This window comes from Oncorhynchus nerka, linkage group LG8 (genome assembly GCF_034236695.1).
Source record: "Oncorhynchus nerka isolate Pitt River linkage group LG8, Oner_Uvic_2.0, whole genome shotgun sequence".
NCBI lineage: Eukaryota > Metazoa > Chordata > Actinopteri > Salmoniformes > Salmonidae > Oncorhynchus > Oncorhynchus nerka.
In genome coordinates, this window is record NC_088403.1 from 18,217,042 (window position 1) to 18,242,999 (window position 25,958).

General features: G+C 45.1%; 1 protein-coding gene across 1 annotated transcript in view; it reads right to left on the reverse strand.

The window, feature by feature from the left end:
* Positions 1 to 25,958, reverse strand: part of tmtc2a (transmembrane O-mannosyltransferase targeting cadherins 2a) — a 91,699-nt gene that overhangs the window by 15,742 nt on the left and 49,999 nt on the right. The window contains exons 3-8 of the mRNA XM_065021469.1: positions 15,253 to 16,147; positions 14,840 to 14,954; positions 14,113 to 14,198; positions 12,735 to 12,919; positions 10,104 to 10,182; positions 6,247 to 6,368 (exon numbers count right to left, since the gene is read on the reverse strand). Coding sequence (XP_064877541.1) covers positions 6,247 to 6,368; positions 10,104 to 10,182; positions 12,735 to 12,919; positions 14,113 to 14,198; positions 14,840 to 14,954; positions 15,253 to 16,147 — 1,482 coding nt within the window. The remainder of the gene's footprint in view (positions 1 to 6,246; positions 6,369 to 10,103; positions 10,183 to 12,734; positions 12,920 to 14,112; positions 14,199 to 14,839; positions 14,955 to 15,252; positions 16,148 to 25,958) is intronic.

Genomic DNA, 25,958 nt, shown 5'->3' on the forward strand with positions numbered 1-25,958 from the left:
GCTTCATAACACCACACACATTTAATAATGTCACACACACACACACACACACACACACGACTCCCCATAAAGACATTCCCTATGGCTGTGACCTTGAGACAATCACACACCCAGCGGAGAGCCTGATAGTTTGACAGGTCTGTTTTTCCAAGCTTGTACCGTAAGACAATAATTATTCCTCAATCCATTGTCTCCTTGGTTGTCATATCAAGGTTTATAGTGGCAGAAGTTGGTCTCTCTGCTATTTTATCTGAAATATCAAAAAAAAACTGCAATTAGCCTAACATAAAAAACCCATCTTGCGTTTGCATACCATTATCCTAGGTGTCTTTTTCCTTTAGGCCACCAAAGACAAAAGCATTCATTTACCCATCAAGGTTCAACAAATCCAAAATGGCTTTAGATCTGGTCCGCTGTCTGCTCAACACGCAGCTCAGTCTCGATCTATCAACGTCCAGGCTTTCTACAATGATCACAGCTCCTCTGGCCCAGACAGGGAAATCAATGGGATGAACTGGCCGGGCCCAAACTCACTCACTATTCATCAGCCCTCAGGCCTAGGTCTAATTATACGTAACCCCTGTGATTATTACCAACATGACAGTTTGCTTTGCTTCATCACGCTTTGTGTGAGTCAAAGCATATTTGAGATTGTGTGGACAGTCAGGAAGGACACTGGAGGACAAAGAGTGAAGTGAATGGATTAGAATAGAGGCAGATTGTAGTTACATTGATGGTATTGGCAATGATGTTAGAGGCCATTTCCAGTATAGCTGCAGAACTTTCTCTCTCTGTTAACTAACTTCCTGAATGGTCTTAAAAGTGTTAAAAAGTGTTGTAGTCTAGTGGTTAACACTACCTACATTATGACCACATGCTCTTTCCATGACATAGACTGACCAGGTGAATCCAGGTGAAAGCTATGCTCCCGTATCGATGTCACTTGTTAAATCCACTTCAAATCAGTGTAGATGAAGAGGAGACAGGTTAAAGAAGGATTTTTAAGCCTTCTTTGTGGAATGCATCCCTGTGGAATGTTTTCCACATCTTGTACAGTCCATGTCCCAATGAATTGAGGCTGTTCTGAGGGCAATAGGGGGTGCAGATAAATATTAGGAAAATGTTCCTAATGTTTGGTATACTCAGTGCATATAGGCTATATTATATATATTATATAGCCCTATTGGTTAACAGGGTCGTGTGAAAATGAGCCTCCTATTGAACAAGTTCAAGTCCATTTCATTCCATTTGAGGCTTTTGTTGTTGCCTTTTATTTTAAGCAACGAAGTGTTTGCCAGAGCAAAGATTCTGATGCTTCTGCACATGTGTGAATGATGTTCTGATCATGTGTATATTTTCTACTTTATGCGTAGAGAACAGGCTACTGAGGTGAATGGTGCTTGTTTAATAAAGTTAGATCAACGTCTGCAAGATCACAAACCCTCCTACATAACCCGGACATAACAGTATAATGGCCAATTTTGCGTCACTTTTCCACGGTGCCACCAGGCAAAACACACATGTAGTCTATGTGACAGTTTATTAACACCATATATACACAGGTAACCACTGAGACACCCTTATTAGGCACCATTAACACAGGTAGTCTATGAGACAACACCGTGGGCTACTTGGAGACAACACTGTGGGCTACTTGGAGACAACACCATGGGCTACTTGGAGACAACACTGTAGGCTACTTGGAGACAACACCGTGGGCTACTTGGAGACAACTCCGTGGGCTACTTGGAGACAACACTGTGGGCTACTTGAAGACAACAATGTAGGCTACTTGGAGACAACACCGTAGCCTACTTGGAGACAACACTGTAGGCTACTTGGAGACAACACTGTGGCCTACTTGGAGACAACACTGTAGGCTACTTGGAGACAACACTGTGGGCTACTTGGGGACAACACCGTGGGCTACTTGGATACAACACTGTAGGCTACTTGGAGACAACACCGTAGGCTACTTGGAGACAACACTGTAGGCTACTTGGAGACAACACCGCTACTTTCATGCCGTCCATGAAGGGGGTGCGTCACCTGAGTGGGTTGATTCACTGTTGTGGTCATCCTGTCTGGGTTGGCACCCCCCGTGGGCTTGGAGCAACACCGTGGCGGAGATCTTTGTGGGCTATACAACAGCCTTGTCTCAGGATGGTAAGTTGGTGGTTGAAGATATCCCTCTAGTGGTGCTGTGCTTTGGCAAAGTGGGTGGGGTTATATCCTTCCTGTTTGGCCCTGTCCGGGGTGTCCTCGGATGGGGCCACAGTGTCTCCTGACCCCTCCTGTCTCAGCCTCCAGTATTTATGCTGCAGTAGTTTATGTGTCGGGGGCTGGGGTCAGTTTGTTATATCTGGAGTACTTCTCCAACCTATTCGGTGTCCTGTGTGAATCTACCGTGGTTCTCTGGATTCTCTCCTTCTCTCTTTGTTCTCTCTCTCGGGAGACCTGAGCCCTAGGACCATGCCCCAGGACTACCTGACATGATGACTCCTTGCTGTCCCCAGTCCACCTGGCCATGCTGCTGCTCCAGTTTAAACTGTTCTGCCTTACTATTATTCGACCATGCTGGTCATTTATGAACATTTGAACATCTTGGCCATGTTCTGTTATAATCTCCACTTGGAGACACACTGTGGCCTACTTGAGACAACACTGAGGGCTACTGGCCACCCCACTGTGGGCTCTCTAACAACTCTCTTGGAGACAACACTCTCTGGAGAACACCAGTGGGCTACTGGAGCCCTAGAGACCGTGCCCCGGACTACCTGACATGATGACTCCTTGCTGTCCCCAGTCCACCTGACTGGAGACAACTGCTGCTCAACAGTTTCAACTGTTCTGCCTTATAATTCAACAAGACCATGCTGGTCATTTATGAAATTTGAACATCTTGGTTGGTATACATGTTCTGTTATAATTCACTGGTACAACATGAAGAACTGATCCTTCACGATTGAATGCCTGGTTCCTCTCTTAGGTTTCTTATACTAGGTTTTGGCCTTTCTAGGGAGTTTTTCCTAGCCACCGTGATCTTCTACACCTGCATTGCTTGCTGTTTGGGGTTTTAGGCTGGGTTTCTGTACAGCACTTTGAGATATCAGCTGATGTACAAAGGGCTATATAAATACATTTGATTTTATTTGATTTGCAGCCACGGCCTGTGTACAAAGAATCTCACAACGCAGTCACCATGCAAACCATTCTAAAAGGCGTGGCATCATTCTGAGAACTCACACTGCCTACCTGCTCGACTAGTTTTGGCTTGGTGAGAGCGTGTGTGCCTGTGTGGTATAAGCGAGCCGCATTTAGTTTAGAACTGAGAGAAGAAGTTAAGGGCTATTCTGAGGTAGTTCACAAGGAACAGGTAAGAGTTGGATAGTCACTTCCATCAGATAGCATTGGTCTGGTATCCGTTGTGTTGTGGCTACTGTAATTAATGTTTAACACTGAAGAGGCCTTTCTTAAAGAGGCAATCTGCCATTACTAAATCTATTTTGGGATTTTAAATTAAAGAATATAACTTACTGTATAAATGCCTCATGTTTAGTTCAACTGTCATACCCCATCAGAACCCAATATATACGCTTGTTTTACTCCAATGTTTGTAAACAGTGTAATTGTTAACAAACACTGTATAGCCTCAACACATGGTTAAAACTATCATTTTGATGTCATGGATGGCCAGTCCTTGCATCAACAGCTCTGTCTATGGATTTGAAATGGGTTACAGCCACTCTCTTTACCAAAACAGTGGTGGGTTGACTGATGTGTTATTGTTTGAGGCGCAGATTGCCCCTTGAAAGGGATAGCACACTCCCAATATAAACTGGACCTACAGGACTTCCCACTCATCTCTGTAGATTGCCCCTTGAAAGGGACAGCACACTCCCAATATAAACTGGACCTACAGGACTTCCCACTCATCTCTGTAGATTGAGACAGACATTCGACAGTCATTCTCCTTCTAACACGTTCACCGTGGAGAGAAAAAGCCTATTTGCTCTTTCCACCTGTTGCTTCCCCTGGCTTTGGTCTCTGCAGATCCGCCAACTCTCACCTCTATAAGTAACTTCAGGAACTTTGAATTTGGCCACAGCTTCCCACGCCATGGCCTGATGCTACTCCACCATTTTGCCAGCAAAGTCCTCATTGGAAAAAACAACAGCAACAGCAACAGCCTAATCACACCACTCTTTGTGCCATCGAGGGGAGACTGGGGCTTCCAGTGGTAAGATAATGCTAAACAGCTGCTTCATTCCCTGAAGGAACAGGCTTCCTACACGGTAGGGAATCTCAACACACAGACAGTCTCCACGAGGGCTTGGCACCTACCTCCTTACGTCACTGAAAGCTATTACCTCATGCCCTGGTCCATAGAGAACAATAGGGACAGAATCATCCTCAAAATGCAGGGGAATGTGGTGGAGGCAGTCTACATAACACAGCACTACCCACAAGACGACCCCCGCAGCAAGCAGTACGACCCCGATAACACCTTCCTCTTAAGTATCATCCTCCTGAGAGGAACCCAGAGCCGATCTAACAACTGGGGGGACAGTGTGTCTGTTTCTGTATGCTGCCGGGTACAATACACACTCCAGATCCTTCTCAGAGACATACCCCATAAGGGAATTCACTAACCAGCTGTGTGGGGATACATTTTCAAATACTCAACATACTCAGGTTGCTAACCACATGGAGTGCCTTGACATCAAGCTGGAGGTGAGATCAACTGAAAACTGGAACAACGGGCACGCCAGAATTAGATGTGCAAACGTCCCATGGAGTCTGCTGGGTGTGGGGATGATGGTAGCCCTCTACGCGGACAATAAAATGACCTCTGTTACCCCCCTTGGCATGTGCAGCTACGGAAGCTTCGACGCCAATGTATACCTAAACCCCGGCCTGCAGGTCAGGCTCCTGATCAACTTGCACTCTGTCATCATGATGACTCTGACCGGAGGATTCCTGTTAACATACCTCCATTTGACTCTGATGTCAGTCTGCAGCTCTACACTGAAGATGGCCACGCCTGCGCTCGCCTGTTCATCAAGAAGACCTTCACTGATTGGAAGAACAAACTCTATTACACCTGGGTTGGATTCTACTCCTCTAACAAAATTGAACATACATTTTATTATGACACTTGGCAGTGGGCTGTTTTGTTCACTAAACAGGTGGACAACGACACAGACCCAGATTATGATATCTACACCTACAGGTCTGACATGTCCATCTCGCCCGGGGTCGAAGTTCGATTCTTCAATAAAATAATGTTTTCTGAAAAGTATGTCCTCGAGGTACGCACTGCCCCATGGGAATCTTAATGCTGTCCAACCATCATTTTCTCTCCATTATCTCAACATGATATTATACAAGGATCATTCTCATAGAGGCAGAGATAGAAGAGGGTCAAGGTGTTATTGAACCGAACATTTCCAATGCTGTTCGCTGCTCTGGCCCCCCAATGGTGGAACAAACTCCCTCACGACGCCAGGACAGCAGAGTCAATCACCACCTTCCGGAGACACCTTCTTTCAGGAATACCTAGGATAGGATAAAGTAATCCTTCTCACCCCCCCTTTAGATTTAGATGCACTATTGTATGGCTGTTCCACTGGATGTCTTAAGTTTGTAAGTCCTCTGGATAAGGCAAATGACTTAAATGTAATGTTAAATGTCTATGGGAGTCACACAAAGCATCTGGTTCCTCTCATTTGGATTGTATTCATATGGTTTCCATGGCAATGTAACATTTCTGAATTCTACTTTGAAAGTATTCTGACGTAAGTAGGAACTAGCGTCAAACACCTCAGACCCTGTAACCGGTCACATATATTTCAATGCATATCTGAAAGGAATGCAAATCTTCTTTTCTACACATCCGATCATACGCAGTATTACCTGATGCTCTTCCTTGAGTTGTCCTGAACATTCCACTTTGTTATGAAAATACAAATGATTATTCCTTTTCCATATTTAAGCTATTTCACACATTTTCTGATTAACCTTATGAACATAGACATTTTGTTTGTATCTGTACTAGAATGGTAAAAAAAGACATCAAATGAAACAGAAATGTCTGTATTGGTTGATATTGCAAAGAAATATCAGATATCCCAGAATATTCACATCAGTGCATCTCTAGTTTCTGTGTTATCCTTTGTCGTGTTCTGTTGTAAAAAATGTGAGGAATTGTCTGGCCTTAAAGAGGTTGGTAGAGGAGGGACTTACAATGATGGACAGGAGTTTCCCGTAGGTCAGGTGTGCGGGGATGTGGTCGGGTTTGGCCCTGAGCGACTCCCTGTACCAGTGGCCCGCCTCCTCCAGCCTATTCAGCCTCATGTAGGCCTCTCCTGTTAGGGGTCAAAGGTCAAAGGTCATTAGTGATACAGCCTCTCCTACTGTATGGGGGGTGGTCAACATTCAGAGGTCAGAGGAAAGGGGTCGTAGAGAGACCCATGACCTCAATGGCTTCTCTGACACTTTATAATAAGAGGAAGACTCATATCAAAGATGTTGTAGTATGATGGGTTCTGTGACTTCCCTTTCTATCTATCTAGTGCATTGGTCACCAACCGGTCCATCGCGATCCAAGGCATTCCTAGTCGATCACCAAACATTTCTGTACCCAACGATAAGGCCTTGCGTTCCTATTTTTTTTATTAGTTTTTGCGCTGTTGGTGCACTTGATTCAGCAGTCCTAGCCCCGGGAAGGTAAAGTGTTCCCATTTTCAACCATTTCATGTGTGTGAATGTAGAACTCCGTCTACCTGGCAAGCCTAGTGAGCAAATCAAGTGCATCTATAGGCCTACCGTTGCCCAATCAAATACCTCAGAGTTGATACTGTGAGATTTCAAAACCATGACTAGATAGAGAGGAAAGAGCTTCTGTTTTTATGAGTAAGTTCATGTTTGTTGTTACTCAGCACTACCAACACTTTGTTCAACACTTTCATAAGACATAAAATATGTTCTCCCTACTTCCACTCACGCTAAAACCAGCACTGCAGCTGCAATTAATGAGTAAAGCAATTTGTTTCTATGACCTTGCGTTGTTATTAGCTGCTTGTGTGTTTTTTAAATATCGAGGTATATTTCACTTTCTCTGGTCATAGGAGTAACAACATGAATTGGTGCAAAAAATAACACAGCGAGACTAAAGTTTCCCCATCAGCTGGAAGACTGTCCCATTTTCTCAGAGGAGGGAGGGAGAGTGGAGGGACAGTGAGTCGGGTGAGAGCAGAGTCACCACTACCTTCCATGCAACCAAGAGAGTATTTACACAGCACAATGTAGAAGCTGCTGGTTGCATGGAAGCCACCTCTCCGCTTGCTCTCTCCCTGCCTGTGACCTCTGACATGAATGATGACATGCTCCAGTGCCTCCCAGTGTCTGATGAATAGAGTTCTAGAATAGATCTCCAACAGGTGCACGGCTGATAACAAGGCAGATGGAGACCGACCCATTTCCAGCCCTCCATTCCTAAAAACACTCGTCATTCCACCAATAAAAAATAAATATTCCCCCGTTAAATTAATTAAACCCCTGACACCAATTTCAGTTGGAACGTGACCAGATTCTCTCGGAGAATGTCTCTGTTCTCAAAGCCGTGAGAATCCCAGATCTGATCCCAGCGCAGCGGGGCTGATCCCCGGGGCCCTGATGACAACCCCCCTCTCACCTGAACAAACACTCTCCCTCTTCTCAGGCCCCCACCACGCGTCATCCCAAGAATGTTGCCAACACGGCACAGCAATCTCAACCATGCAATCAGGAAGGGCTTCTAATAATGTAATTAGTGATAGAATAACACAACATGGGACATGACTTATTATAGCCAGCTTAGTTTGAATTCCCTTCGCATCCTGATACACATCTACATTAGGATTGCCTGCCTATTTTGGAGCTGTGGTGTTGGAATGGAATGAAACCGATGTTATCTGCTTAAAGCACATCAAATAGCTTCATTTCATGGAGATAATATGGGGAAATGTATTTTTGGGGGGGAAACTGAAGACCATCAGCAGGTTGTTCTACTACCACCAGAACGAGTCATTCTAAACACATATTCCTCAATTACATGAATCAAAGATGAGGAGAATTATCATATGTGATAGGTGGGAATTAAGAAGGACATTTGGATGATTAAAGTCGTCTCCCTGTGCCAAGTCTTCCCCGTCACGCAGCGAAGTTGTTGCCACTACCCAGCTTTTCACCTTCAGTAATTGGCTAAGTCAAATGCCTGACATGGCTCCAGATAGACTGTCAAACTAAATCTACCTCAGTGGACAAATTAGTTTGCTTCCCCATGAACAGAATACCAGAGATACCTGTTCACTCCATTTCAATTCCTGACTGTCAGCCCTGCAGAACACTGCTGGACAGGGATCTAGGATAGAGTGGAGAGCGATCTAGGGTTTGAGTGGAGAGTGATCTAGGGTAGAGTGATGGTAGAGTGGAGAGCGATCTAGGGTAGAGTGGAGAGCGATCTAGGGTTTGAGTGGAGAGTGATCTAGGGTAAAGTGATGGTAGTGTGGAGAGTGATCTAGGCTAGAGAGGAGAGTGATCTAGGGTAGAGTGATGGTTCTGTGGAGAGTGATCTAGGGTAGAGTGATGGTAGAGTGGAGAGCGATCTAGGGTAGAGTGGAGAGTGATCTAGGGTTTGAGTGGAGAGTGATCTAGGGTAAAGTGATGGTAGTGTGGAGAGTGATCTAGGCTAGAGAGGAGAGTGATCTAGGGTAGAGTGATGGTTCTGTGGAGAGTGATCTAGGGTTTGAGTGGAGAGTGATCTAGGGTAAAGTGATGGTAGTGTGGAGAGTGATCTAGGCTAGAGAGGAGAGTGATCTAGGGTAGAGTGATGGTTCTGTGGAGAGTGATCTAGGGTTTGAGTGGAGAGTGATCTAGGGTAAAGTGATGGTAGAGTGGAGAGCGATCTAGGGTTTGAGTGGAGAGTGACCAAGGGTAAAGTGATGGTAGTGTGGAGAGTGATCTAGGCTAGAGAGGAGAGTGATCTAGGGTAGAGTGATGGTTCTGTGGAGAGTGATCTAGGGTAGAGTGATGGTAGAGTGGAGAGCGATCTAGGGTAGAGTGGAGAGTGATCTAGGGTAGAGTTATGGTAGAGTGGAGAGTGATCAAGGGTAGAGTGATGGTAGAGTGGAGAGTGATCTAGGGTAGAGTGGAGAGCGATCTAGGGTAGAGTGATGGTGGAGTGGAGAGCGATCTAGGGTAGAATGATGGTAGAGTGGAGAGTGATCAAGGGTAGAGTGGAGAGTGATCTAGGGTAGAGTGATGGTAGAGTGGAGAGTGAACTAGGGTAGAGTGATGGTAGAGTGGAGAGTGATCTAGGGTAGAGTGATGGTAGAGTGGAGAGTGATCTAGGGTAGAGTGATGGTAGAGTGGAGAGTGATCCAGGGTAGACTGATGGTAGAGTGGAGAGTGATCTAGGGTAGAGTGATGATAGAGTGGAGAGTGATCTAGGGTAGAGTGATGATAGAGTGGAGAGTGATCTAGGGTAGAGTGATGGTAGAGTGGAGAGTGATCTAGGGTAGAGTGGAGAGTGATCTAGGGTAGAGTGATATGGTGAGCTGGTGTAGGAAACAGAAACAGTCTCCCGGACATGGGTTGGTCCTGGCTTTGATCCTGGGAAACACTTTCACTGGAAACTTTCATTTTGAGCCCATGGTTGAGCCCATGGTTGAGCCCATGGTTGAAAATGCTCACCTTTCCTCCTTCGTTCCCTTTCACCAGATTCTAGGATGATAACAATACAGTACATGATGATATATGACCCTCAAACTAAACCCGGGACCTCAGAGCCAGTTCCACTGCATTTTTCATTCTTCCCTTCTAATCAAGGACGGATTTAAACATGGGACACCAGGTGTGTGCAATTCATTTTCAGGAAAGACAGAAAATCAGCAGCCCTGGACCTCGTAGGGTAAGAGTCGAGTAACGCTGATGTATGGGAATGAATGAACTGTGTTTGTTTTGTAAAGTGCCATGTTTATTGAACTTGGTGAGTAGAGATGGGGGGAAGAATCCCCCCAAAATATTGGTGAAAAAATAAATGTTTTCCTGCTATTACTCACCCATCATGTTGTAGAGACTCTGAGGTGCAAACTGCTTCGGCATTTTCTGCACCGCTTCTTTATAGACAGACAGAGCATCCTGTCATGGAGGGGAAGGGAGCAGTTAGACAGACAGAGCATCCTGTCATGGAGGGGGAGGGCAGTTAGACAGACAGAGCATCCTGTCATGGAGGGGGAGGGCAGTTAGACAGACAGAGCATCCTGTCATGGAGGGGGAGGGCAGATAGACAGACAGAGCATCCTGTCATGGAGGGGGAGGGCAGTTAGACAGACAGAGCATCCTGTCATGGAGGGGGAGGGCAGTTAGACAGACAGAGCATCCTGTCATGGAGGGGGGAGGGCAGTTAGACAGACAGAGCATCCTGTCATGGAGGGGGGAGGGCAGTTAGACAGACAGAGCATCCTGTCATGGAGGGGGAGGGCAGTTAGACAGACAGAGCATCCTGTCATGGAGGGGGAGGGCAGTTAGACAGACAGAGCATCCTGTCATGGAGGGGGGGCAGGGACAGAGCATCCTGTCATGGAGGACAGACAGACAGAGCATCCTGTCATGGAGGGGGAGGGCATCCTGTTAGGGGACAGACAGAGCATCCTGTCATGGAGGGGGAGGGCAGTTAGACAGACAGAGCATCCTGTCATGGAGGGGGAGGGCAGTTAGACAGACAGAGCATCCTGTCATGGAGGGGGAGGGCAGTTAGACAGACAGAGCATCCTGTCATGGAGGGGGAGGACAGAGCAGTTAGACAGACAGAGCATCCTGTCATGGAGGGGGAGGGCAGTTAGACAGACAGAGCATCCTGTCATGGAGGGGGAGGGCAGTTAGACAGACAGAGCATCCTGTCATGGAGGGGAGGGCAGTTAGACAGACAGAGCATCCTGTCATGGAGGGGGAGGGCAGTTAGACAGACAGAGCATCCTGTCATGGAGGGGAGGGCAGTTAGACAGACAGAGCATCCTGTCATGGAGGGGGAGGGCAGTTAGACAGACAGAGCATCCTGTCATGGAGGGGGAGGGCAGTTAGACAGACAGAGCATCCTGTCATGGAGGGGGAGGGCAGTTAGACAGACAGAGCATCCTGTCATGGAGGGGGAGGGCAGTTAGACAGACAGAGCATCCTGTCATGGAGGGGGAGGGCAGTTAGACAGACAGAGCATCCTGTCATGGAGGGGGAGGGCAGTTAGACAGACAGAGCATCCTGTCATGGAGAGCATCCTGTCATGGAGGGGGGAGGGCAGTTAGACAGACAGAGCATCCTGTCATGGAGGGGAGGGCATGGAGGGGGGCAGTTAGACAGACAGAGCATCCTGTCATGGAGGGGGAGGGCAGTTAGACAGACCTGACAGTTAGCATCCTGTCATGGAGGGGGAGGGCAGTTAGACACAGACAGAGCATCCTGTCATGGAGGGGGAAAGACTGTCATGGAGGGGGAGGGCAGTTAGACAGACAGAGCATCCTGTCATGGAGGGGGAGGGCAGTTAGACAGACAGAGCATCCTGTCATGGAGGGGGAGGGCAGTTAGACAGACAGAGCATCCTGTCATGGGAGGGGAGGGCAATGTTGACAAAGAGCATCCTGTGATGATAAGGGCAGTTAGACAGACAGAGCATCCTGTCATGGAGGGGTCCGTTAGGCAGCAGACAGCATCATAGAACAGGAACAGACAGGCATCCTGTCATGGAGGGGGAGGGATTTCATGGAGCTTTAGACATCCAGAGCATCCTGTCATGATAGGGGAGGGCAGTTAGACAGACAGAGCATCCTGTCATGGAGGGGAAGGGCAGTTAGACAGACAGAGCATCCTGTCATGAACTGACAGACAGAGCATCCTGTCATGAGGGGGAGAGTTAGACAGAATCAGAGCATCCTGTCATTTATGGAAGAGGGCAGGGCAGTTAAAGATATCAGACAGAGCATCCTGTCATGGGGGGAGACACACCAAACATGTGGAAGAAGGTGTTGGTCACAGTTGAACTTTTTCATCAGTGTGTCACCATCCACAAAGCCTCTTCCTCTCTGTCTAATGGAAAGGGCTTCAGGAAGATGAGTCTTTAGTCGGCTCTGTCATTTTGTCATAGATGAAGAGTTAGTTCATTTGAGCAGTGGCTGAGCTCATATAAAGCCAAGGCCGGAAGCATAAGCAAGTTTTCAGACAGCTAGTTTTCGGAAACTCAAGAGCTTAAGTATACTATCACAGCATTCTATCAAACTACATTTGCTGTATACATCTTATCCATTGTATTTATATGTTTCTGCCATGGCTCCACTGTACTGTGGTGTAGTGCACCTCTATACATTCTATACATTGGATTTTTATGTTTTTCCCATGGATCCACTCTACTGTACTGTATTGCACCTCCATACATTATATTTCTATGTTTCTCCCATGGCTCCACTGTACTGTACTGTAGTGCACCTCCATACATTATATTTCTATGTTTCTGCCATGGCTCCACTGTACTGTAGTGTAGTGCACCTCTATACATGCTATTCATTTTATTTCTACATCTCTGCCATTGCTCTGGTTCTAATGTACTGTATTGAAGTGTACTGTTATAGATTCTATCCATTGCATTTCTACATCTCAGCCACTGCCCTGTCTCCACTGTAGTGTAGAGTACTGTAGTATCATACCTCCTGCAGGCCCTGCTCATGGAGCAGCTTGCCCAAGTTGTACAGGCAGCTGGTGACGGAGCTCTTGTGGGCATGGGGGTCCTTCAGGTTCTCATCTGGGATCTCAGTGCAGGTTACAAAGGTCCTCTTGGCCTCCTCCATACCGCCCTGGTTCATCAGGATGATGCCCGTGTTCAAGTAGGCCGCTGTGGGGTGACGAAAGGGCGCAGAGGAGGAGGAACAGAGGGAGAAGACGGGGTGGAGGAGGGGGAAAGGGAGGATAGAGGAAGAGGAATGAGGGAGAGAGAAGGTAGAGGATTAGAAATGGGGGAAGAGAGGGGGCAGAGGTGGAGGATTAGAGCAGGAAGAGAGGGGGGTAGAAATTGAGAAACAGAGGGGATAGATAGAAGCAGGGAAAAGGTTTAGGTACAAGAAAACGAATCACATTTTATTTGTCACATGCGTTGAATACAACAGGTGTAGACTTTACAGTGAAATGCTTACTTACTGTCACGTTGGTATAAAGGGTCGGGAGACAGGTGCAGGAATGCGTAATATGGGTTTTTATTTCCCAAATGATAGCGTGCCGTGTAATGGCACAGGAACGAAGATCAAACAAACACATATACAAAACACAGGGTAGAAACCCAAACAAAAGAGCGAGGAGTACCTCGAATAAATACACAATCGCACAATGATACCATGTGGGACGAGACCCGTAATCATCTGTGCAATACACGCGGCACGAAAGCCAAAACAACACAGCACAGGTATTCACACGACCAACGGACTTTGGAACAATAATCGACAAGACAATGGTGAACAAAGGGCACACATATACAATTACTAATCAATGGGAATAGGGACCAGGTGTGCATAATGACAGTTCCGGAGGTACTGTGTGTGTGTGTGTGTGTGTGTGTGTGTGTGTGTGTATTTGAGTGTCAGTGTAGTATGTGTGAGTGTGTGGGTAGGGTCCAGAGAGGTTGAAAGAGAGGTTGATGGGAAAAACTGAGGAATTAACAAGTAACTCATGCAACCCAAATCCCCTGCTTTTCCCGTCCTCTGCTAGAGTCTGATACAGTGAAATATGTCTACACATTACATACGTGAGCAGTCAAGAGTGAAATTGACTTCCATTAGACTGTGGGCTGAAACAGTCCGATAGACCTCTGAAATGGGCCAGACAGACGCATGCATGACAACTAATTCACACTGGGCCGTGATGAAAACCTGAATGTAACATTCCATTCATGTAATTGAATTAAACAAAGCCAGAGACAACCCATTAGGCAGGTCCCGGATCAGCTCCTTTCATCTCCACCGGCCGGGCCCCGATCACAATCACTTCAGCCCCGCAATACGCCATTTTAGGAAATGGTCTCTTAGCAATACTTACACGCCAGAGTTGGCCTGCTCCCAATGGCCAGCTTATAGTAATGCAGTGCCTCTGAGGGCCTGTGGTTCTCTTGAAGCAGCAAACCCCTGGTGGAAAGAAGACCAGAATTATGGTTGAATGAAGCAGAGGAAAGAGAGGTCTACAGGGCAATCAGGGAAACCATCTGGCAACTCTGACTGTTTGGGTTTTAAATCTAATTGCAGCCTAACATTAGACAGTGTTTAGTGACACTCGGTTTATTCGGTTTATTTGTTAACCATCCGTAATCTCAGAACGACACCTTCATTAAAGGTGTGTCATGTAAACCCAGAAATGTGTTTGTTGACAAAGGTGACTCTTCCTGTTCTTGACAGGGGGACAGGGAGTAGAGAGAGGGGAAGAAAAACACTGTCAGGTGAGCGGGAAATGTGGGCCGGTTATGAGGCTTGGCACCTTTGACACTCAGAGGGTTAATGTGGGTATTAGAACTGCCTTCATGGTTTCCCAGAGCCCCGCAAATCATGATTAATGAAATCACTGTCAAGGGGAACAGGATCCCATCTGGGGATAAAACAACCAATTTTCTTTCTCTCTCTCTCTCTCTCTCTCTCTCTCTCTCTCTCTCTCGCTCTCTCTATCCCCTGTTATTCTCCCTGCCTGTCTAAGCAGTATTGATGGATGGTAGCTTTCAGCTTTCATCCTTGTTGAGGTAGTGGAGAGATGCAGAGATGACACATCTCACACTCACAGATTATACAACATGTCAGCCATGTTTCCCCGGTAATACAGGGCATTCCGGTACGCCCTCTCCGCCTCAGCCATCTTGCCCTGGTTCTTCAGGACGTTTCCCAAGTTTCCCCATGCTAACAAAGAGAGACAGGTGTCTGTCAAGTGCATACAGGTATTGTGTAATGGAAAGATCTTGAGTTTTGCATTTATGAGGAAAGATTACAAATCATTTATGACATATAGTTTATTCTTTATGGGCCAGTTTGTCAGCCATAGATTAAGCCTAGTCCTGGACCTAGAATAATATAGAGCTGAAAATGTTTCTAATCTACATGAGAGTGATGTAATTCTCAGGCCTAACTTTATCACAGTGGGACTAAAGTACCAAACCAAAGGCCCATATTCCAGAATGTGTTGGTTAGTCAACACTACCTTTAGCGGGGTTAACACTGATCCCTGACTTGTAGAGCATCTCCTCGTTGCTCCAGTCCCTGTTCCTCAGCACCGTCTTGATGCCGTACAGCAGCACCAGGCCCGCGCACAGACCCAGCAGCAAGACCCTGGGGCCCCTGGTTCTCAGCCTGACGTACAGGGCCCGGATCCCCACCGCCACCAGCAGACAGAAGCCCATGCTGGGTATGTACAGCAGCCGCTCGGCCACCACGAAGCCCACATAGAAGAAGAGGTTTGTGGCCGGGAGGAAGGGCAGCGAGAGTAGGCCCAGGGAGAAGACCACCACGTTCTCCGTGGCGGGGAGGGTGGCAAGTGAGGGGAGGGAGGGGTGGGTAGTCCGAGGGGAACATTGGTAGGTTTTGGTGAACCCATTCCCATTGAGGGTGGTTTTCCCATTGGTCTTTGGAGAGCCCTGTTCTGAGTTTATGTTGTGGTTGCCGTCTGGAGGATGGTAGCTGTGCCCATTGGTGAGGGCCTTCCCATTCGCCAAGTGAGCTTTCCCATTGGTCTCCTTGGCCTTGGAGTCGGGGCTGCTACTGCTACGGAGGCCATACCAGGCCAGGAGAGTAAATCCAGCATAGAAGGCCACGGTGTGAAGGTTCCTCCAATCAGCAAAGGTCTTGATTAGCGGTAGAGCGTCCATGGACCAATCGAAGCTGAGCTGGACAGGGCATAGGAGGAGCCAGGCGTTGGCGGCGGGCAGGTAGAGGAAGGTCAGAGTTCGCGTGAGAAGGTGCGGCGAGTCGGCCGCCGGGTTGTCTGAGTTGGAGAAGTTGGGGGGCTTGTTACCCATCCAGTAGAGACGAGCAGCCAGGAGAAGCACGCCCCAGGAGATCAACACACTCAGACTCAGCAGTACAGTGGTGTTCCTCTTCTGTAGGAGAGAGAAAACATTATAGGAATGTTATGGGAACTACCCTGGGACTTGTGTGAAATGCTCAGGGAACTTTTAGAAAACTTTAGCATTCTGAAAACGTTCCTGCTCTCATTCTGGGAATGCATTCGTAACTAGTTTATTGGGCTAATACTAAGTAAAGTCTATTAGACAAAGTAGTAGATTTTTTCTTTAACACAGAATAATTTGGTTTTGGTTTATTTGGTGTGTATTCATATACATCAGTGCAAAATGTAGAATTTTGATGTAAATCTTGACCATGTGAAAGGTTGATGACCTCTATGATTTCACATCGCGAGGAATTTCTAGAATAGAACTGTTTAGAAATGAGGAATGAAATGGAAGGAATGTTTTTGCAAAAGCTGCCCAGGACACAAGCCGTTTTCATGTACAATTGACACAGCCAAGCGCTCTGGGTATTATTGGCAAGTCCTCTGAAAAGAGTATCTACAACGGCCAGAAATAATATGGCTATGTTGCTACACAAACACAGAAAGCATTTTTTGAGAAATGAAGCATTGATAGCACTGAGAGACTAAATGGGGGATATTAACACTTCACATTCATCAGAAAACATAATTGTGGGAATCTTTATCAGATGACCCTCCATGTCAGTGTCACCTCTATTCATATGTTTCAGTTTGATTTAATAGAATAAGGCCCTAAAGGACAAGGATTCTTGTCATTTGACGGGTGGGATGAGAAATACTGGTAGGCTAGGTCAATTCCAGGTGAACATATGCTATTACTGCACAATAAAGTAGCTGTGAAATGCAATGTAAATGTATGTTAAACTCAAACCTACATTAATTACAGTTAGGCCTATGCACATTCAAATATACATTTCAATGAATTCCTTTTAATTTAAGCAGGCTTTTCCTGGTTAAATCAAGGTTAAATAAAAATGAACAAGCTCAGAAAACCACTACCTCACCATTCCCCACGCACTCCTTTAGATCAATTGACCTCTAACATTTTGGAGCACTGGTGCCAGTGGAGTTTTTAACAGTTTCCTTTGCCCCTATAAAGACATGTCAAATAAACAGAACACCTACTATACGTGACCAATAGACCACGACACTGGACCCTACTACCAACTGCATACGATGACATCACGGCTTCACTGTGTTTCTCTCATTCTTATTCCATTCATCCATCTTCCTGCAAAGTAATGCCTCTAAATTAGATCTAGAACAGATCCGTCCGTGTATTGTAGCATGGTGTCTTGTATGCCCAAATAGGCTATGTGTTTAGACTAGCTAAGTCCCTTGAGTGCAATTTGACTGCACAACTCAGGCCTTGGGTGGCTTCCGAAATGGCACCCTAATCCCATACATAGTGTAGGGAATAGGGTACCTTGTCAGATGCTGCCCTAGTGCATGCTGGGAGAAGTAGAGCGGGGAGGGCCTGATTCAGATTGTTAGCCCATTTCAGTAGAGTGGAGAGTGATGTTTAATCAGCTCAGAGCTCACTGTGTCGGTAGGTAGAGTCTGTTTACAGCTATAAGAGGATTAATGCCGTAGCATGATCAGCGTCAGGTTCCTTATTAAACACCTTCCACTGGCCTGTCACCACGTTCAGCTTTCAGCTCCATCAGGGACCGTACTGTAGTTAGACCTGGACTAGTAACTTCAAAACTTCATTACTACTGCCAAATGTTACTAACCCATCCGCTCATGAACTTCTCAGAGGAAAATGGACTTTAAGAGAGATTGTTTGCTATTTTTACAGTTCCTAATGGCTTTATGAATACATATCTGGCATAGGAATTAAGACCTTTTTTGGCATGTTAGGCTCATAAAAATCTGGGAATTTTATTTTTTGATGAATAGATTAGAGCACTACTCAAATCAAAAAAGGCTGAAACAGAAAGCAGCCAGGGGACAACTGTGTGATAAGTAGAGAACTGTATGATAAGTAGAGAACTGTATGATAAGTAGAGAACTGTATGATAAGTAGAGAACTGGATAATAAGTAGAGAACTGTATGATAAGTAGAGAACTGTATGATAAGTAGAGAACTGTATGATAAGTAGAGAACTGTATGATAAGTAGAGAACTGTATGATAAGTAGAGAACTGTATGATAAGTAGAGAACTGTATGATAAGTAGAGAACTGTATGATAAGTAGAGAACTGTATGATAAGTAGAGAACTGTATGATAAGTAGAGAACTGGATAATAAGTAGAGAACTGTATGATAAGTAGAGAACTGTATGATAAGTAGATAACTGTATGATAAGTAGAGAACTGTATGATAAGTAGAGAACTGTATGATAAGTAGAGAACTGTATGATAAGTAGAGAACTGGATAATAAGTAGAGAACTGTATGATAAGTAGAGAACTGTATGATAAGTAGATAACTGTATGATAAGTAGAGAACTGTATGATAAGTAGAGAACTGGATAATAAGTAGAGAACTGGATAATAAGTAGAGAACTGTATGATAAGTAGAGAACTGTATGATAAGTAGAGAACTGTATGATAAGTAGAGAACTGGATAATAAGTAGAGAACTGTATGATAAGTAGAGAACTGTATGATAAGTAGAGAACTGTATGATAAGTAGACAACTGGATGATAAGTAGAGAACTGGATGATAAGTAGAGAACTGGATGATAAGTAGAGAACTGGATGATAAGTAGAGAACTGGATAATAAGTAGAAAACTGTATGATAAGTAGAGAACTGTATGATAAGTAGAGAACTGTATGATAAGTAGAGAATAGCACAAATATTATTTCACTTTGTTTTACAGGGTCACACTCCTGGGCCCATATTCAGAGTAGGAGTGCTGATCAGTTTAGTCTTTTATATCATAATGAATATGATTATATGGACACGGAGGAGCCTGATCCTAGATCAGCACTCTGACTCATACCTTGTGAATACGGACAGGTCAGCAACACTTTAAAGTCTAGAGTTACGCTGCTATGGTTACAGAAGGTTGTCCGGTCACATCCTTGACCCCCCAATTCTGGCTAATTAAATCACATCTGTCTAGACTTAGGGGTCACCGCAGTCCGGAAGAGAGAGGCTACAGCTGTGAAAGGAATGTATTGACACATATACCAGTTGAACAGAACATATTGCTCTCTCTCAGGAGGAAGTTGGGGAAACACTTTACTTCAAGCCTGCAGGTATAATGCATTATGATGCAGTCTGAATGCATTATAAGACTTGTCATAAGCATGTATGGCCCTTATGATGTATTGTGATCTCATAATCCAGTTTATCATAATCCGTTGGTCTGACGGTCTAAAGAAGAAATGTCATTCATTTGGATGAATCTGTATGGATGCTTTTAAAAATATAATGTAGGCTTCCTACGGTCCAGACAGAGACCAGGGAGTTTTCTCTTCTCCCTACTGTACAGTACAGACAGAGAGTGTGGCTTCCATCCACACACCAGCCTCCAGTGAACTCTGGCTGAACCTGTGGGGGTGGCATGAGAGCTGTGTGTGTGTGTCTGTGTGTGTAAGTGTTTTCATCACAATTTTTCCAGGCCTTTGAACATTTCAGGCTGTTTCGCAATTACAGACCTAATTTACTCCCTACTTTAAATTAGGTTACAAAGTAAATATAAAATCATCTCAGAGCACCACAGAGATGAGTATACTGAGTAAGAGTGTAATCCCCAGCATGACATAGGCAGCCAGGCAGCTGCACAGCCTAGGTCTCTAGTTCTCATCCTCTTTTCACACTCCTAAACCGCACCGAGTCATGCCGAGCCGAGCCATGCCGAGCTGAGCTCTACTGCACTGGCCTGGTCACGCATCTACCATAGTTACGGTTGTCACGCTGCAAAGGTCAATGTGAACAGAAAGGATCAGAGCCAGAACAGTATGGCTCCGGTTGGCATGGCAGTATGAAAATGGTTAGTCTCGTTGCCAAAGAATGATGTTGTACAGTTTAAACCTGATGGATTATTTCTCAAACAATGTCAATGTGTTCCTAACTGTAAATAGAGAAAATCCCCTTTAAAAGTGTCAGTAGCCTACAGTTCAGCTGGAAGTAACGTACACTCAGTATATCAAATCAGATATATTCATAAGCACATAAACATAGCCCCAGTTAACTCTCAACAGAGAGCTCAGAGAGAAACTATTTTCAAATAGTCCTGCTCAGCGAAGGTTATGACCATACTAGTGCGTACGAGTTTTCGAAACCTGCATTTCCAATTACCCTTAAATTAGGACTAAGGAGTTTATTAGGATTGACTTGTCCTGGACAATAGACATGCTTCATTTGCTGGGCCTTCACTTCAGAACTGAGAGTGTGAGACAGTTTCATCTCTCTGAGGAGGAGAAGATTTCCTTTGAGATGAGGTACAAGTGACTGTGAGATAAACCAATTACAGAAAATCTGTGTTTTCAGTCTTCTCTTTCTGTGGAAACATATCAAATATGACCGGGGAGATTTGAAGATTTTGTGGCTGAATGGAGTAAGAAAATCAGAGGGAAGAATTGTATATTGATTTCTGAACCAGAAAGCAGACACACAAAGGAAGAGGCTATGTATTTTTACACAGAGGAGATGAGGTTATTGATGGGACCGTCTTGCTCTTCTTGTCTGGGGAAAATGCTGTATGAAAAATTCAATCTGGCTCCATTTCACCTTCCAGTAGGTTTCCTCTCCCAATTCCCCAATCTTGCCTTAATTAACTTGAAGATCAATCTCGGACTCAAAAGGCCAAAGCCGCGGTCTGTCGACGTTGATGGCGATTCCTCAATCAGGGTAAATTGAGACAAAATGGTCGCTCAATTTTCCTTAAATTCTGAGTGAGAGTCTGAAACTCCACCAAATTCCTCTAAAGCACTATGAAGATAAACTCACCTGCTTACTTTTCTGCACTTTTTTCTATTATGAACTTCAACCTTTCTCTGTGTATCATTCTATTTCACAACTCATCTGGCTATTCTGTGAAAAATGACTTTACAAAAATAACTCTACAAATAACATTTGACTTCATTTTATGTGGATTGATTTGATGTGATTGGATTCTAGAGGCACAGTCAAAGTCACTCAGGGCAATGCTAGGATCATTGATGATTTATCTGTTTGAGTTAGAGTTACTTTATTTCCAGCGTCAGAGCAGCTCTCTCATTGGAGCTCATAAGATCTGTGGCTGGTTAAAAGAGCCAGAATAATCCCCTGCAGCATGTCAAAGCTGCAGTCCCACTCGGGCAAAGGCTTTCATCTAAACCCTGCGCTCTCCACAGATCTCACACACTGTGGATTATTACTGCTCTCTTCACTACATAAGACCTCTCTGCTTTCCATCCGCATGGGCACTGTCCCTCTCTCTCCTCTCTCTCTCTCTCCTCTCCCTCTCTCTCCTCCCTCTGTCTCTCCTCTCTCTCCCTCTGTCTCTCTCTCTCTCTCTCTCTCTCCCTCTCCCTCTGTCTCCTCTCTCCCTGTCCCCCTCTCCCTCTGTCCCTCTCTCTGTCTCTCTCTCTCTCCCTCTCTCTCTCTCTGTCTCTCTCTCTCTCTCTCTGTCCCTCTCTCTCCCTGTCTCTCTCTCTCCCTCTCCCTCTGTCCCCCCCTCTCCCTATCTCTCTTTTAAAACGACATAGTGACCAGCCCATTCTTATCTCCTCATTGTGTTTGTCATTCATCATTAGCCATGTTCAAACATTGTCCTCTGCTGTGTGTGGTCCTCTAATACCCATCGTACTGTTATTAGTGTCTGTTGGCGCTGTTCAAGACGTGTTTGAAGACACAGCGGGATTAGGTTGACATTAGTTGACTCCCATAAAGCTGCCTGTGGACTGACAGAAAGCAGCAGGGGGAAAGAGCCTATGGACTTCCTCTATAAAGTCATGTCCCGTTTACACTCCTCATCCTCCTCATAAATCCTCCTGGTATATGGGCCTTGGTTGGGCCTTCTTGGACCATACTCTTTTAGTTAGAGTTAAAACAGCAACATTGGGTGTGATAGCCAGGAAGGACACTGTTGCACTCCTATCCCTAGCCTGATCCTTACAATGTTTGACATCGCAGCGCTGCCACTATATCTGGATGTAGGATGAAGTTGTCCCTCGTTTCCCCACTACTCAGAGACTGTTAAGATGGCGCTGAAGAGGATGGCTGACGTTTTACATGCCTGCAACTAATTGTGCTATTTTTTTTTTTTAAATTGCGTTGTTTGTAACTTATTTTTTTAAACTTATTTTGTACATAATGTTGCTGCTTCCATCTCTTATTCCCGAAAATAACTTCTGGACATCAGAACTGGGATTACTCTCCCGGGAACAGGCCCAGATCCCCGCCATTTGCGTGAAGAAAATAGGGAGGGAAAAAGGACGCAGATCAGGCTGCCTTTTGAGAATCTGTTGGCAAGCAAGTATACTCCCACTGCCATCAATTCTACTTGCTAACATGCAATCATTGGAAAATAAAATTGATGACCTATGACTAAGATTATCCTACCAACAGGACATTAAGAACTGTAATATCTTATGTTTCACTGAGACGTGGCTGAGCGATGACACGGATAAAATAGAGCTGGAGGGATTTTAAATGCACCAGCAGAACAGAGAATATATGTCTGGTAAGACGAGTGGTGGGAGTGTGTGTCTTTTTGTCAATAACAGCTGGTGCGCAATGTCTAATATTAAAGAAGTCTCGAGGTATCCTGAGGTAGAGTACCATATGATAAGCTGTAGACCACACTATCTACCAAGAAAGTTCTCATCTATATTATTCGTAGCCGTCTATTTACCACCACAGACCGATGCTGGCACTAAGACCGCACTCAACCAACTCTATAAGGCCAACTCTATAAGCAAACTAGAAAATGCTCACCCAGAAGTGGCGCTCCTAGTGGCCGGGGACTTTAATGCAGGGAAACTTAAATCAGTTTTCAGAAACTTAAATAAACATTTTACCAGCATGTCACATGTGCAACCAGAGGAGGAAAAAAAACTAGACCACCTTTACTCCAAGCTTACAAGCAAAAACTAAAGCAGGAAGTACCAGTGACTCGCTCAATACGAAAGTGGTCAGATGACGCTACAGGATTGTTTTGCTAGCACTGACTGGAATATGTTCACAGATTCATCCAATGGCATTGAGGAGTACACCACCTCAGTCATCGGCTTCATCAATAAGTGCATAGACGACGTTGTCCCCACAGTCACCGTACATACAGTTGAAGTCGGAAGTTTACATACACCTTAGCCAACTACATTTAAACTCAATCCTTGTAAAAAGACCTTGTCTTAGGTCAGTTAGGATCACCACTTTATTTTAAGAATGTGAAATGACAGAATAATAGTAGAGAGAATGATTTATTTCAGCCTTTATTTCTTTCATCACATTCCCAGTGGGTCAGACATTACATACACTCAATTAGTGTTTGGTAGCATTGCCTTTAAATTGTTTAACTTGCGTCAAACGTTTCAGATAGCCTTCCACAAGCTTCCCACAGTAAGTTGGGTGAATTTTGTCCCATTCCCCCTGACAGAGCTGGTGGAACTGAATCAGGTTTGTAGACCTCCTTACTCGCACACGCTTTTTCAGTTCTGCCCACAAATGTTTTATAGAATTGAGGTCAGGGCTTTGTGATGGCCACTCCAATACCTTGACTCTGTTGTCCTTAAGCCATTTTGCCACAACTTTGGAAGTATGCTTGGGGTCATTGTCCATTTGGAAAACCCATTTGCGACCAAGCTTTAACTTCCTGACTGATGTCTTGAGATGTTGCTTCAATATATCCACCTAATTTTCCACCTCATGATGCCATCTATTTTGTGAAGTGCACCAGTCCCTCCTGCAGCAAAGCACCCCCAAAACATGATGCTGCCACCCCGTGCTTCACGGTTGGGATGGTGTTCTTCGGCTTGCAAGCCTCCCACTTCCAAACATAACGATGGTCATTATGGCCAAACAGTTCTATTTTTGTTTCATCAGACCAGAGGACATTTCTACAAAAAGTCAGATCGTTGTCCCCATGTGCAGTTGCAAATCGTAGCCTGGCTTTTTTAGGACTCGTTTTACTGTGGATATAGAGACTTTTGTACCAGTTTCCTCCAGCATCTTCACAAGGTCCTTTGCGGTTGTTCTGAGATTGATTTGCACTTTTCACACCAAAGTACGTTCATCTCTAGGAGACAGAACGTGTCTCCTTCCTGAGCGGTATGACAGCTGCGTGGTCCCATGGTGTTTATACTTGCATACTATTGTTTATACAGATGAATGTGAACCTTCAGGCATTTGGAAATTACTCCCAAGGATGAATCAGACTTGTGGAGGTTTACAATTTTTTTTCTGAGGCACCACCTCTTTGCTTGACATCATGGGAAAATCAAAAGAAATTAGCCAAGACCTACACAAGTCTGGACTCAATCTCAATCGCACTCCACACTGCCCTTTCCCACCTGGACAAAAGGAATACCTATGTGAGAATGCTGTTCATTGACTACAGCTCAGCGTTCAACACCATAGTACCCACCTCAGATCGCTCATCACTAAGCTATGGACCCTGGGACTAAACACCTCGCTCTGCAACTGGATCCTGGACTTCCTGAGTTGCAAGGTGGTAAGGGTAGGCAACAACCCATCTGCCAACTCATTTCAAACTGGGGCCCCTCCTGTCTTAGGTGTTCACCCACTTTATTTTAAAGAATGTGAAATGACATGAAAAATAGTAGGGACTGAAAAGATTTGGCATGGGTCCCCAGATCCTCAAAATGTTCTACAGCTGCACCATCGAGTGCATCCTGACCGGTTGCATCACCACCTGGTATGGCAACTGCTAGCATCTGACCGTTAAGATTGTTTAACTGCCCAGTGCATCACTGGGGCCAAGCTTCCTGCCATCCAGGACCTATATAATAGGCTGTGAGGAAAGCCCATTCAATTGTCAGAGACTACAGTCAACCAAGACATAGACTGTTTTCTCTGCTACCACACGGCAAGCGGTACCGGAGCACCAAGTCTAGCACACGACCAAAAGGCTTTTAACAGCTTCTACCCCCAAGCCATAAGACTGCTGAACAATTAATCAAATGGCCACCGTTGTCCTTAAGCCCTCCCAACCCTCCATTTGTTTTGTACACTGCTGCTAAGTCACTGCTGTTTATTATCAATGCATAGTCATACCATTTGGAAAACCCATTTGCGACCTGTACCCAACTTCACTGACTGTCTTGAGATGTTGCTTCAATATATATAGCCTAGTTTTCCACCTTATGTTATTGTGTTACTTTTTATTATTTTTTTACTTTAGTTTATTTGGTAAAAGCATTTTCTTAACTCTTCTTGAACTGCACTGTTGGTTAAGGGTGTTCTTGTAAGTAAGCATTTTCCTCCAAACATAACGATGGTCATTATGGCCAATAAAGTGACAAATAAAGTTTGATTTGATTTGAACGGGATCTTAAGCACTTACAAATTCATAATATATTGTACGAATTGTAATTCGTAACATATCATATGGGATGGATGACGTTCTACACAAGTGTGTACAATTTTTAGGGGACTTACTTTCAAAGCTACTGGCAAAAATGATACAAAACTTTTGTAGCATCACTTTAAGGTAAGGATTGGGGGAGAAAACTGATCCTAGATCTGTACCGAGGGGAAACTTCACCCGGAGTATCGCCTCTGCGTTGATGCAGTCCATGGGCCAGTGTTTTTGATGGAACTCTGATGTCATCAACCAGGGACATCCAGGCCGTTTACACTTCTCTTAACACTCTTAACACGTCGGGCCTTTGGTCCTGACTAGGTACATTCCCCCAGTTAATCAGACAGGACTAGGGTCCGGCCTTCAGTGGCTGACTTTGAT